The sequence below is a fragment of the Bombina bombina genome, chromosome 4 (assembly GCF_027579735.1).
Source record: "Bombina bombina isolate aBomBom1 chromosome 4, aBomBom1.pri, whole genome shotgun sequence".
NCBI classification, from domain to species: Eukaryota; Metazoa; Chordata; class Amphibia; order Anura; family Bombinatoridae; genus Bombina; species Bombina bombina.
Window position 1 is genome coordinate 285,572,041 of NC_069502.1, and position 13,355 is coordinate 285,585,395.

General features: G+C 39.5%; 1 protein-coding gene across 1 annotated transcript in view; it reads left to right on the forward strand.

Moving 5' to 3' along the window:
- Positions 1-13,355, forward strand: part of LOC128656209 (ceruloplasmin-like) — a 208,642-nt gene that overhangs the window by 40,420 nt on the left and 154,867 nt on the right. Inside the window, 1 exon segment of the mRNA XM_053709992.1 lies at positions 11,661-11,905. Within this exon segment, the coding sequence (XP_053565967.1) occupies positions 11,661-11,905 (245 nt within the window).

Genomic DNA, 13,355 nt, shown 5'->3' on the forward strand with positions numbered 1-13,355 from the left:
ATATATATGGGCCTTAACTGGTTAAACTAACTTTTAACATAATGGTGATAAAATATGCATTTAAAATTATAAAAACAAACAAAAAATAACCAATACATATAATAATACACACATCAGAAAATAACAGGGTAGGTAAAATAAAATGATATCTTCCATAGGCTACCTGTTGTTTGCATAGCAGTGGAACAGCTGAGATGAATGTCTGTATTTTCTTTTAAATCTGGGGTAGATATACTTTAAAATCAGGCTGAAGGAGAGAGATACTGTATATTAGCGTCAGATTGGCCTGCAAAAGTTTAAAGCATATAAAGCATGTACTAAAACAGATATGGTATACAAGATTTATTAAATTAGAAATAACATATACAAATTTCAGATAGTGTTTACACGACTAAGGGCCAGATTACAAGTGGAGCGCTAAAGATCTCTTTCTTGAAATCGATATTAGCACTCCACTTAATAATACCAGCACACACTGCTACAGTGTCATGATTTTTCCGTTCATCGCCGTGTCACCGCGGCTCCCGGATCTTCTCAGTGTGGATGACGTCACGTTGCTTAGCAACGTGACGCATCCTCTGACACACCCCTCTGATTTCGTCACCGCTCCTGCCTTTAAACCCCGGCGGGAGATCTTACTCGGGGCCCGTTTGTTTGATTCCCCTGGTGTCTGTGAGTACTTGTATCTGTTTCTATTCTTGTGTACCGACTACTGCCTGCCTGACCTAGCTTTTGCCTTAACCCTGCTACTGTTGTTTGGATACCGACTACTGCCTGCCTGACCTAGCTTTTGCCTTAAAGGGCCACTAAACCCAAAATCTTTCTTTCATGATTCAGATAGAGAATACAAATTTAAACAACATTACAATTTACTTCTATTATTTATTTTGCTTCATTTTTTAGATATCCTTAGTTGAAGAAAAAGCAATGCACATGGGTGAGCCAATCACACAAGGCTTCTATGTGCAGAAACCAATCAGCAGCTACTGAGCATATCTAGATATGCTTTTCAGCAAAGAATATCAAGATAATAAAACAAGTTAGATAATAGAAGTAAATTAGAAAGATGTTTAAAATTGATTTCTCTTTCTAAATCATGATAGAAAAAATGTGGCTTTCATGTCCCTTTAACCCTGCTTCTGATGTTTGGATACCGACTTCTGCCTGCCTGACCTTGCTTATGCCTTATCCCTCAAATCTTCTCTTGGATATATTTTCCTATTTACTACCTGCTTAAAGGGACATTTACTTTTACAAGCTGCAAAAGAGAACCTTGTCTTTTTGTTTGTTACAAGCCTGCTTAAAGGGACATTTACTTTTACAAGCTGCAAAAGAGAACCTTGTCTTTTTGTTTGTTACAAGCCTGCTTAAAGGGACATTTACTTTTACAAGCTGCAAAAGAGAACTTTGTCTTTTTGTTTGTTACAAGCCTGCTTAAAGGGACATTTACTTTTACAAGCTGCAAAAGATAACTTTGTCTTTTTGTTTGTTACAAGCCTGCTTAAAGGGACATTTACTTTTACAAGCTACAAAAGAGAACTTTGTCTTTTTGTTTGTTACAAGCCTGTTTAAAGGGACATTTACTTTTACAAGCTGCAAAAGAGAACTTTGTCTTTTTTGTTACAAGCCTGCTTAAAGGGACATTTACTTTTACAAGCTGCAAATAAGAGCATTATCTTTATATATTATTAACCTGCTTAAAGGGACGTTTTCACTTTTGTGGCTTCCCAGCGTACTGGAACAATTATTATTTTTTGAAACCAATCTTGTCTGTTTCCTGAGTGGGTCACGTCCTGGTTATTTCTCAGTGTGCTAGCGTGTGTTTTACTATTCCCGCTAGCAGTTGGGTTGCAACCCGGACTGATTCCCAAACGGCTGACATTACAAACGGGCCATAAATGGACCCCACTGAATTATCCATGGCCGTGGCTCACCAGGGACAGTTACTGGGATCTCATGCCACTCACTTGCAATCCCTGGACACTAAACTTGATCAAATAACTGCTTTATTACAAAATTTGGTTGCTACTACACCTCCCAATCCCAATCCCAATCCTAATCCTAATGAGGCATTACCTCCTTCGATTCCTAACAACCAGTCTCAGGTACAACTGAGTCCCAGGATACCTCTTCCAGATAAATATGATGGGAATCCTGAAGAATGTAGGGGCTTTCTGAATCAGTGCCGTCTCCATTTCCGAAATAGCCCTACTCTTTTTGCTACTCCCTCTTCTAGAATCACATTTCTTATATCCTTAATGAAAGGAAAAGCTTTGGCTTGGGTATCACCTTTGCTAGAAAAGAATGACCCTATACTTCTGGATGTTGATACATTTCTCTCTGTGTTTTCAAATGTATTTGATAAACCTGGAAGGTCATCCGCTGCTGAAGCTACTCTCTTGGATTTACGTCAAGGTAGTCAACCAGTTTCTCAATACGCTATTGAGTTCCGCACCCTTGCCTCTGAAACTACTTGGAATCAGGGAGCTCTTAGAGCCGCTTTTCGTAAAGGACTTTCTGAGCGTCTCAAGGATGAATTGGTGTATCGGGAGCTTCCAGAATCCTTGGAAGCCTTAATAAATCTTTGTATCAGTCTCGACGCCAGATTTCGTGAACGCCAACAAGAAAAGGATAGAACACAGAGGTCATCAACTCGAACTCCTTTTCGTTTGGCTCCTCGTTTTTCTAATCCAGTCACTCCTGCCTCTCCTACTCCTGATCAGGCTGAACCCATGGAAGTGGGAAGTATAAAATTAACAGAGACTGAACGCTTGAGTAGACGTTCTCTTGGCTTGTGTTTGTACTGTGGCCTTAAAGGGCATTTATTAAGGGATTGTCCTACCAGGCCAGTAAAAGCCAGGGCTTAACTCTAGTCCAGAGAACTGAGTTAAGCCAAAAAAGTAGTCATTCCCACTCCTCAATTTCCCATTATCTTGGGACTACCCTGGCTCCAAGTACATAATCCTACTTTTTCTTGGACTTTTGGCGAACTCACCTCCTGGGGATCTACATGCCTGACTAAATGTCTTCAAAAGATCACCAAGTTACCACTCACTATTGCTCTCACAATCGAAACTCCCGACTCTCTACCTATGCCTTATCATGACTTTGTGGATGTTTTCTCCAAAAAGGAAGCTGAACGTCTTCCTCCTCACCGCCCTTTCGATTGCCCCATTGATCTCCTTCCTGGGGCTACCTATCCTCGAGGCAAGACATATCCACTTTCTAAACCTGAAAACGTGGCTTTGGAAGAATATATTAAAGACAATCTGGCTAGAGGATTTATCCGACCCTCCTCTTCCCCTGTAGGGGCTGGTTTCTTTTTTGTAGGAAAGAAGGATGGCGGATTACGACCCTGTATTGATTACAGAGGATTAAATCAGATTACCATCAAGAACAGTTATCCTCTACCCCTTATTCCTGAACTTTTTACTTATCTTCAGGGAGCCACCATATTTACTAAACTTGATCTACGTGGTGCATACAATCTTATCCGTATACGCCAAGGAGATGAATGGAAGACTGCTTTTAACACTCGATTTGGGCATTACGAATATCTGGTCATGCCTTTTGGGCTATGCAATGCTCCGGCGGTTTTTCAACATTTTGTGAACGAGATCTTTCGTGATTTTTTGAATATCTTTGTCATCATATACCTTGACGATATCTTGATTTTTTCTCAAAATCACCAAGATCATGTGCACCACGTCAGGAAAGTACTTCAACGTTTAAGAGATTACCATCTGTTTGCTAAACTGGAGAAATGTTCTTTCCATCAAAAATCCATACCCTTTCTGGGTTATGTAATATCGGCATCTGGATTTGAAATGGATCCTACTAAACTTTCTGCCATCTTGGATTGGCCTAGACCTGATTCTCTGAAGGCTTTGCAACGTTTTCTGGGCTTCGCCAACTATTACAGGAAGTTCATCAAGGATTTTGCTACTATTACTTCTCCCCTTACTTCTCTCACTAGAAAGGGGCAAAATTGCAAAAAATGGCCTCCTGAGGCTATAGAGGCTTTTGAGTCTCTCAAAGAAGCTTTTTCTTCTGCACCTATTCTCCGCCACCCAAATCCAGATTTTCAGTTTATCCTGGAAGTTGATGCTTCCTCTGTTGCTGCTGGAGCTGTTCTTTATCAACGAATACCGGAAACTGGAATGATTCATCCTGTTGGATTTTTCTCTAAAAATTCACTCCTTCTGAATTTAACTATGACGTAGGCAATAAAGAGTTGCTTGCCATTAAAATGGCCTTGGACGAATGGAGGCATTGGCTGGAGGGTACTTCTTTGCCGTTTACCATACTCACTGATCATAAAAACCTTTTTTATCTCCAAACGGCCAAACGATTGAATTCCAGGCAAGCACGCTGGTCGTTATTCTTCTCCCGGTTTCACTATAATTTGTCTTACATACCTGGTTCAAAAAATATTAAGGAAGACGCCCTTTCCAGACAATTTCAAGATACCCCAATTCCTGAGTCTGGTACCATTCTCCAACCTCATGAAGTCATAGCCCAGCTAACAACTTCTTGGTTACAAGATTTACAGTCTGCTCAAAGGAATCTTCCTTTGTCCTGTAAACCTCCTGATGGTTTACTCTTTGTTCCTGAACGCCTTCGTTCCAAGATTCTATTTTGGGCTCATGATAGTCCCCTTTCTGGACATCCTGGCATCAGTATCACCACTCGAAATCTCAAACAGCATGTCTGGTGGCCTACTCTCTCTCAAGATGTTAAAGATAACGTCTCAGTATGCACACAATGTGCCATAAACAAGACTCCTCGCCAACTTCCTTCAGGGTTGCTCCAACCGTTGCCCATACCTCATCAGCCTTGGACGCATGTATCCATGGACTTTATTACCGACCTTCCTTTGTCAGCTGGAAACAACACTATTTGGGTGGTGGTCGACAGGTTCACTAAGACTGCTCATTTTGTTCCCTTACCAGGATTACCGTCTGCCAAAAGACTTTCTGAACTTTTTATTTTGCATATTGTAAGAATCCATGGATTTCCTCTGGATATTGTTTCAGATAGAGGGGTACAGTTTGTTTCCCGATTTTGGAGATCACTTTGTAAACACTTTGGAACTACAATATCCCTGTCTACTTCTCATCATCCACAATCTAACGGCCAGACTGAAAGGGTAAACCAGTGTCTTGAAACATATCTTAGACATTATGTGGATCATTTCCACTCTAACTGGACTTCTTACCTTCCTTTAGCTGAATTGGCTCATAACGCCCGGTATAATTCCTCCCTTCAGACATCTCCTTTTCATGCGGCTTACGGATTTCAGCCCAGAACATTTCCTTTGCATACTTCTTCCACAGTGAATCCTGCTTCTGATCTTTCTGCCCGAAGATTAACCCGACATTGGCGGAGAATACATCGTATCCTTTCTGTAGCTTCTAAACGTTACAAGTTCTTTTCAGATCTTCGACGGAAGAAGGCTCCCAAGTATCGTCCTGGCGATAAAGTTTGGATTTCCTCTCGTTTTCTTCGCCTGAAACAACCTTCTACCAAACTGGGACCACGATACGTGGGTCCTTTCCGAATACTGGGTCAAGTGTGTTCCACTGCTTACCGGGTGGCTTTACCCAAGACTCTCAAAGTCCATCCGGTATTCCACGTTTCTCTTCTAAAACCTATGATGTCTAACAGGTATTCTAAACCTCTTTCTAAACCTCCACCTCTTTTTGTCCATGGACACCCTGAGTTTGAGATCAGCCATATTCTGGATTCCAAACTCCGTGGCAAGAAATTGTATTATCTCATTCATTGGAAAGGTTATCCAGTCACGGAACGATCCTGGGAGCCAGCTCATCAAGTAAATGCTCCTACTTTAATAAAGGCCTTCCACAAGTCTCATCCTGCTAGGCCTGGTCCTGTCCCCCGGAGGGGTCCTTGAGGAGGGGGGTGCTGTCATGATTTTTCCGTTCATCGCCGTGTCACCGCGGCTCCCGGATCTTCTCAGTGTGGATGACGTCACGTTGCTTAGCAACGTGACGCATCCTCTGACACACCCCTCTGATTTCGTCACCGCTCCTGCCTTTAAACCCCGGCGGGAGATCTTACTCGGGGCCCGTTTGTTTGATTCCCCTGGCGTCTGTGAGTACTTGTATCTGTTTCTATTCTTGTGTACCGACTACTGCCTGCCTGACCTAGCTTTTGCCTTAACCCTGCTACTGTTGTTTGGATACCGACTACTGCCTGCCTGACCTAGCTTTTGCCTTAACCCTGCTTCTGATGTTTGGATACCGACTTCTGCCTGCCTGACCTTGCTTATGCCTTATCCCTCAAATCTTCTCTTGGATATATTTTCCTATTTACTACCTGCTTAAAGGGACATTTACTTTTACAAGCTGCAAAAGAGAACCTTGTCTTTTTGTTTGTTACAAGCCTGCTTAAAGGGACATTTACTTTTACAAGCTGCAAAAGAGAACCTTGTCTTTTTGTTTGTTACAAGCCTGCTTAAAGGGACATTTACTTTTACAAGCTGCAAAAGAGAACTTTGTCTTTTTGTTTGTTACAAGCCTGCTTAAAGGGACATTTATTTTTACAAGCTGCAAAAGATAACTTTGTCTTTTTGTTTGTTACAAGCCTGCTTAAAGGGACATTTACTTTTACAAGCTACAAAAGAGAACTTTGTCTTTTTGTTTGTTACAAGCCTGTTTAAAGGGACATTTACTTTTACAAGCTGCAAAAGAGAACTTTGTCTTTTTTGTTACAAGCCTGCTTAAAGGGACATTTACTTTTACAAGCTGCAAATAAGAGCATTATCTTTATATATTATTAACCTGCTTAAAGGGACGTTTTCACTTTTGTGGCTTCCCAGCGTACTGGAACAATTATTATTTTTTGAAACCAATCTTGTCTGTTTCCTGAGTGGGTCACGTCCTGGTTATTTCTCAGTGTGCTAGCGTGTGTTTTACTATTCACGCTAGCAGTTTGGTTGCAACCCGGACTGATTCCCAAACGGCTGACATACAGCTGTTGGTACACATGCACAGTTTGGGGCCGATTTAAGAAAGTGCGAGCGGACATGATACGATTGAGGGATGCCGTGTTCAAGATTTAAAAAGGAGGCTACGGAACACCTCTGTGATAAAGTTGAGTTGTGATTGGCTTCAGGCAGTTACTTGATATTAAAACGTAATTTGTAAAGATTTTATTCAGACTAGAAATCCCTGTGGTGTAGGTTCATTGATTTGATTGGTTATTTAAGTGTCACATGACACAGCCAACTTGAATTATTTTAACAATTCACATTAATTTAAAAAAACAAGAATTGTTTAAAAAGTATAAATATAAACATACATTTTCTGTGTTGTACTAAACTTATTTGCATAGACAGTGTGGTTGAATCGATGCACAGTATGTACATACATGTATCTATTTGTAAACATAGTTATTCCATGTCTTAATACTGTGACTTAAATTTCTTGCAGATATTAAATATGCAATGAAGTTATTACGAAGGTTATTTCGTTAACAGAATGTTTTTAAGAAATTAGTTCCCTGTGCCGTTATTTAGTGTGTGTGATTGGATATTTATATATCACATGACCTGGTTATTTTAATAGTTTTTACTAAGAGATGACGTTTCCACCACTTAGCAAATAGCATGCAGGAAATCTGGTGCCACAGGGCGCCAAGCTGGATTTCCTGCACGGCTATTGGCTAAGAGGTGAAAACGTCACCTTTCAAGCAAAATAGTGTTCTGCCATGGGCTGTCTGGGCAGCTCAGTGCGGCGAACACTTGAAACAAATAAAGGAGCTTTCTGCATGAAGTATTTTATACTTTATGAATGAAAGTCCCCTTTATTTGTTACAATGGTCAATCCTAGTGTTTCACAAATGCTAGGATTGACTTTAACTTTAATTCTATGGGATTTTCAACTCATAGCCTGTTCTCCATGGTTCTATTTACCCCTTTTCAGTAAACCGATCTCAGGGTATTGAGTTGTTTCCTTACCTGGACGATATCTTGCTTCAAGCTCCATCTTTACATTTTGCAAAATCTCAAAACCAGCAGACTGTTGTTGTTTCTTCAACAACATGACTGATAAGTGAATTTTCCAAAAAGTTTGCTGGTTCCTCAGACAAAGTTTGCTTTTCTCGGGGTTCAGATAGATTCAGTCTCTATGAGACTTTCCTTAATGGAGCAAATGTGGCTGAAGCTGGTCTCCGCCTGTCAGAACCTTCAGACTTTCTCTTTTCCTTCAGTCACTCCTTGCACAGATGTGTTAGGTCTCATGATTACAGCCTTATATGCAATTCCATTTGCTCACTTCCATATAAGGCCTCTTCAGCTTTGTATGCTTCAGCAATGGTGCAGGGATTATACTATGCTAACTCAAAGGATTCATCTACATTTCAGAACAAGACAGTCTCTGTCTTGGTGGCTGAACCATCAGTTCATTTTGCAGGGAGCTTCTTTTGTTCATCTTACTTGGTCTGTGATCACAACAAATGCAAGTCTTACAGGTTGGGGGGCCATCTGGAAAGCACAAGGAGTTTGGTCGCCTTGGGACCTATAAATGTTTTGGAACTCCATGCCATTTTCAATGCTCTTCAGAGTTGGCCTCTATTGAAAGGGGAATCTTATCTCTGTTTTCAGACAATATTACATCAGTAGTGAATGTCAATCATCAGGGAGGAACTCACAGTTCCATAGCTATAAGGGAAGTATCTTGAATTCTTTCGTGGGCAGAAGTCAATTGCTACCTGATTTCTGCTCTTCATATTCCAGGAGTGGACAACTGGGAAGCAGATTTTCACAGTTGCCAGTCTCTGCATCCGGGAGAGTGGTCTCTTCATCTGGATATAATCAATCAGATAGTGGATCTTTAAGGATACCCAGAGATAGATCTGATGGCATCAGAACTTCCCATGTACTTTGAGAGGTCCAAGGATCCTCCAGCATTGTTTGTGGATGCTCTTGTAAATCAGTGGTCATTTCGACTAGCCACTGTTTTTCCTCCTCTGGGTAATTGCCAAAATCAGGCAAGAAAGAGCATCAGTGATTCTGATTGCTCCGGCTTGGTCGCACAGAATTTGGTTTGCGGATCTGGTTCTGATGTCCAGTTGCCCTCCTTGGCCACTATCTAAAGGTCTGATTTTCTATCTGGATCCCAAATCATGGAGATTGAACAGATAGTTCCCAGGCAGTGAGAGTTTCCTGATTCTGTTATTGAGACTCTGATACAGGCTCAAAGCCTTTAACCAGGAGAATTTATTATAAGGTCTGGAAGACCTTTATTTCTTGGTATATGGATCATGTTTTTTCTTGGCTTTCTTTTAGAATACCTAGAATTTTGCTATTTTTACAGAGTGGTTTGTATAATGGTTTATCTGCCAGTTCTTTAAAAGGTCAGCTTTCTGCTCTTTCAATTCTGTTCCACACGAAGATTGCTAGTGTTCCTGAAATTCATGATTTTGTTCAGGCTCTGGCTAGAGTTAAAGCTGTTATTAAACAAATTTCTCCTCCTTGAAATCTAAATTTGGTTGTTAGAATTTTGCAGCTTCCACTGTTTGAACCTATACGTAAGGTGGATATTAAGTTTCTCTCGTGGAAGGTTTTGTTTATTTTAGTGATTTAATCAGCTAGAATAGATTCTGAGTTCTCCACTGTTTCTTGTGATTCTCCTTATCTGATTTTTTTCAGCAGTATAAGGCAGTCTTAATGACCAATTTTTACTTTTTGCTGAAAGGTTGTATCTTTAGACAAAATACGTAGGAAAATTGTGGTCCCTTCTTTGTGTCTTAATCCTAAAACGTATTTGGAGAGATCTCTTTATAATTTAGATGTTGTTAGAGAGTTAAAATATGTTGACACTATTAAGGATTTCAGACAAACTTCTAGTTTGTCCGTTCACTTTTCTAAGTTCTAAAAAAACGGCAGTTTCTTTGGCTTCTTGGTTGAAACTTTCAATGCACAAAGCTTACTTGGAGGCAGGCCAGCCTCCACCTAAAAGGATTACTGCTCATTCTACTAGATCAGTTGCCACTTCTTGAGTTTTTAAAAATAAAGCTTCTGTTGACCAAATTTGCAAGGCAGCTACTTGGTCTTCTTTACATACTTTTACTAAATTTTACCATTTTGATATATTTCCTTCTGCAGCGGCAGCCTTTGGTACGAAAGTCCCTCAGACAGTCTAGTCAGGTTGACTTATTTTCTTGCCTAATTTTAAGTCCATTAAAAAAAAATGTTTTGCCCTCTTTTGGGTTCTATTGGGGTTGTGTATAGTTATTTCAGTAAAAAAGATATTTCTTAAATCCCACCCTTCATGGGTATTACTTCCCAGGAGTAATGGATCGTGGACTCACCACATGTATGAAAGAAAACATAATTTATGCTTACCTGATACATTGATTTCTATCATGGTGGTGAAAGTCCCACCCTGCGCTTTTTTAGTGTTGTTGTTTTTTGTGCACATCTTTTTTCCTGCTCCAATTTGTTTGCTTTTAATTTTCTTACCTCTTTTTGCTTAGCTATACATTAGACTTATGAGTGAGGTTGGAGGATTTTATAGAGCTCCTAATGAGAAGAGTAATTCCTAGTAAATCAAGTAAGCATAAATTAATTTTTTGTGTATTTTTCTATAGAGTACATAACAAAAACAGTATATAATTATTTACCAAATATCTAAAACTGAGCATTTATGGTTACAGATTTAGCATCAGTTCATCATCCCAAAACAATGAAAGATTTTATACCTATTTTATTCAATAAAAATGACTAATTGTTTGGAGGTTTTAATATAGTAATTATAAATATGTTGTAACACCTCTGGGTTCCCAGACTTAACTAAGCGTTTCCTGAATATAAGGCAGCTGTCTTCCTTTACTGTAGCTGTATGTGTCTGCCTGGTGCCTGCAAGCAAGAGCTGTTTATTATTAAAAGAACAGTACTACAAAGACAGCTACTGTTATGCAGTTTGTCACTACCCTTTAGGAGGCGCAGTTACAATCTGTATGTCTATAGTTCTTGCACAGCTCCGGGATCAGCCAGGTTCTGAGTCCAGTCTGATACAATGTGTTTTGTTACTGTCTCATTCGGTTCCTGGTCCAGTGCTACCCTCTGCATTACTGTTCCTTCCGATTTAATCAGTTATTTCTAGTTCTGAAATTTGAATTCACCTGATGCATATCTTTGTTACCAGCCAGGGCCACCCTTAGCATTTGTGGGGGCCCCCTGGGCAAGACAAATGTGTGGGGCCCCTCAGCCCAGCACCCTTCTTCCTCTCTGTATGCCCTGCCCCCTGTGTTGCCCACACTTGTTCTGACATATCAGTGTTTACTTTTATAAAGAATAACTCTAAATATTGCACCTCCTGACAGCATAAACACTTCTTCATAAACTAAATAAAGGATGAGCATTGATGTGCATTATATCTTCTCATAACCTCACCCCTGACATTGTGGGGCCCTGGGCAGGTGCCCCTCTCGCCCTGCTCAAATGGCAGCATTCCCTGATGAGACACTTCTGTCCTGATGTTTCTCTCTGCTACACAGGCCTCTGCTGAATCCCCGCTTTTATTTGAGAGCTTGCATTTTTTTTTATTTTTTTTTTAAAACTTGTTTGTTTCCAGTCAAATTTTAGATACGTTACTGAATTTATATTAAGAAATAAATGTTTTCTTCCCTTTCAGACATGCCAGCACCTTTCTAGTACGTGACACAAACCGAATAGGGAAAGTTTACAAGAAGGCCGTCTATCTGGAATACACCAATGACTCATACACAGAAGAAATAAAGAAACCAGAATGGCTGGGATTTCTTGGACCCATAATCACTGCAGAGGTCGGAGACAAAATCATTATTCATCTTAAAAACTTTGCTTCAAGACCCTACAGCTTACATCCACATGGAGTAGAGTACACCAAGGAAAATGAAGGTAAAATAAAATGCAACTGCTGAAATCTGGACATAAATTAAGTAATTTGCAATACAATGTCATTTTTGACTTTTAAATGCATTTTTTAAAATTTGAATGGTATCTTTTTAATATTTGTTATATGGTTCAAAAGCTTCTATAGCTCTTTTAATATAAAAATTAAATCCAGTGTGAAATATAACATTTTAATATTTTTTTATAACCTTAAATTTCACATTTCAAATATCAAAATTAGCATTCAAATGTTGATTCTCGTACATATACATTTTAAACCGACAAGAATCAACATTTGAATGCTAATTTCTATATTCCAAGTGTGCTTTTTGAAATAGTATATTTTATATTGGAATGTTACCTAATATAGCAAAGTGAAGGTGACCATTTGGCAAATATTTATTTAGCATGTAGTTATTGCTAAACAGTAGGTTATTGAATGAGGTGGGAGATGGCAACCAGATGATTGTGTACAAGACCTTGGAATTAACATGAAACATGGTGGGATATTTATCAAGCCATCAACCACAAATACGCTGGAATTCCACAGCGTAATTGTGGCAAGCTTAATTCGACCTAGTTATCAAAGCCTACAGACCGACAAAATTTGAAATCTGTGACGTAACATACGATCTGCCAGTCTCATTCCGACACAGATCGATGCTTACGTCATTACAGATGTTCCGAATACACATTCAGCACTATTTTTCAAAGTTATCAAATAGTTAACAGATACGCTCGTGGCTATTCCGGCCCAGCATACCTGGTTTTCAATCCGCCACCCTGGAGGCCGCAGATGCCATAGGAATCAATGGGAGTCTGAAAGCAGCGGAAGCTTATGTTTGATGCTGCCAGATATCCCATTGATTTCTATGGTAGAAAACAAGTAACATTTACACCTAACACCCTAACATAAGCCCCAAGTCTAAATACCACAACATTGCTGCCACTAAATAAAGTTATTAACCCCTATCCCGCTGCTCCCGGACCCCTCCGCAACTTTAATAAAGTTATTAACCCCTATCCCGCCGCTCCCGGACCCCGCCGCCACTAAATAAATGTATTAACCCCTAAATCTCTGGCCTCCCACATCACTACCACATCACTACCACTTACTAAACCTATTAACCTATTAACCCCTAAACTGCCAGCCCCCCACATCCTCATAAACTAAATTAAGCTATTAACCCCTAAACCTAACAACCCACTAACTTTACATTAAAATTACAACATCCCTATCTTATAATAAATGAAAACTAACCTTTAGAATTAAAATACACTATATTTAACTATTAATAAACCTACCCAAACTATTATACTACAATTACATTAAACCAGCAATTACATTAACTATATTACATATTAAAAAAAACCTAACCCTACTCAAATTATTTAAATATACTTTTAAAAATTACTAAATTACAAAAAAAAACACTAACGGCTAGTATACGAGTTG